The 608-nt window shown below is 58.9% G+C and overlaps 1 protein-coding gene across 2 annotated transcripts in view; it reads right to left on the bottom strand.

Annotated features, from left to right (window-relative positions):
- LOC117657830 (GTPase IMAP family member 8-like) overlaps positions 1 to 608 on the bottom strand; it is a 7527-nt gene extending 6919 nt beyond the window's left edge. Inside the window, exon 1 of one of the 2 annotated variants that reach the window (XM_087894321.1) lies at positions 272 to 608. In XM_087894321.1, the coding sequence (XP_087750447.1) occupies positions 272 to 500 (229 nt within the window). In that variant the 5' untranslated portion in view covers positions 501 to 608. Of the gene's footprint in view, positions 232 to 271 lie in introns of those variants that run through there. The other variant, XM_087894320.1, reaches the window with a different exon arrangement.

The following is a 608-nucleotide window of genomic DNA, read 5'->3' as shown; positions in this document are numbered from 1 at the left end:
AGAAAGGGAGGGAGGGAGGGAGAGGAAATAAAGAAAGAAAGAAAGAAAGAAAGAAAGAAAGAAAGAAAGAAAGAAAGAAAGAAAGAAAGAAAGAAAGAAAGAAGCCCCCTCCCCCGAGTACAGATCCTATCTACAAAGAGGGGCGCGCACAGGGACAGGCGCTTGGGGAAGACGCAGCCTCCCTCCCCTCCCGCGGCTGGGATCGCCCATTCCATCCTTCTCTTCCCCCCCCTCCCCATTCCCGCCGCCCAAACCAGCCGCACCCCCTTACCTTCGCACTCGGGATCCGCGCAACTTCGGAGGGGCCGGAAGGGAAGCCTTGTTGCGCGCCTCGAGCGGGAGAGGAAAGGGCGGCTGTCACGCGCGTAGGAACGGAAAGGGAAAGTGCCAGGCGATCTGCGCCGAGAGGGAAACTGAGGCCGGGCAGAGGCAGCTGAAGGCTTTGGGCGCCTTTGGGGCGAAGGAAACTTTCCTTTGAATGATTCGGGCGTGGATTCCATGAGGTGGGGGAGGGGGAGAAGGCGGAGGGGGAGGGGTTAACCACTGCAAGGTTTCCTTCCTCGCGAGTGTCCCTGATTCGTTTGCTAGCAGATCGGGCGGATCGAGGA

The sequence above is a fragment of the Pantherophis guttatus genome, chromosome 4, assembly GCF_059756535.1.
Source record: "Pantherophis guttatus breed Tessera chromosome 4, ASM5975653v1, whole genome shotgun sequence".
Taxonomy (NCBI): Eukaryota; Metazoa; Chordata; class Lepidosauria; order Squamata; family Colubridae; genus Pantherophis; species Pantherophis guttatus.
The sequence above is the reverse complement of the archived record's forward strand: the minus strand, read 5'-3'. Positions and strand labels throughout refer to the sequence as shown.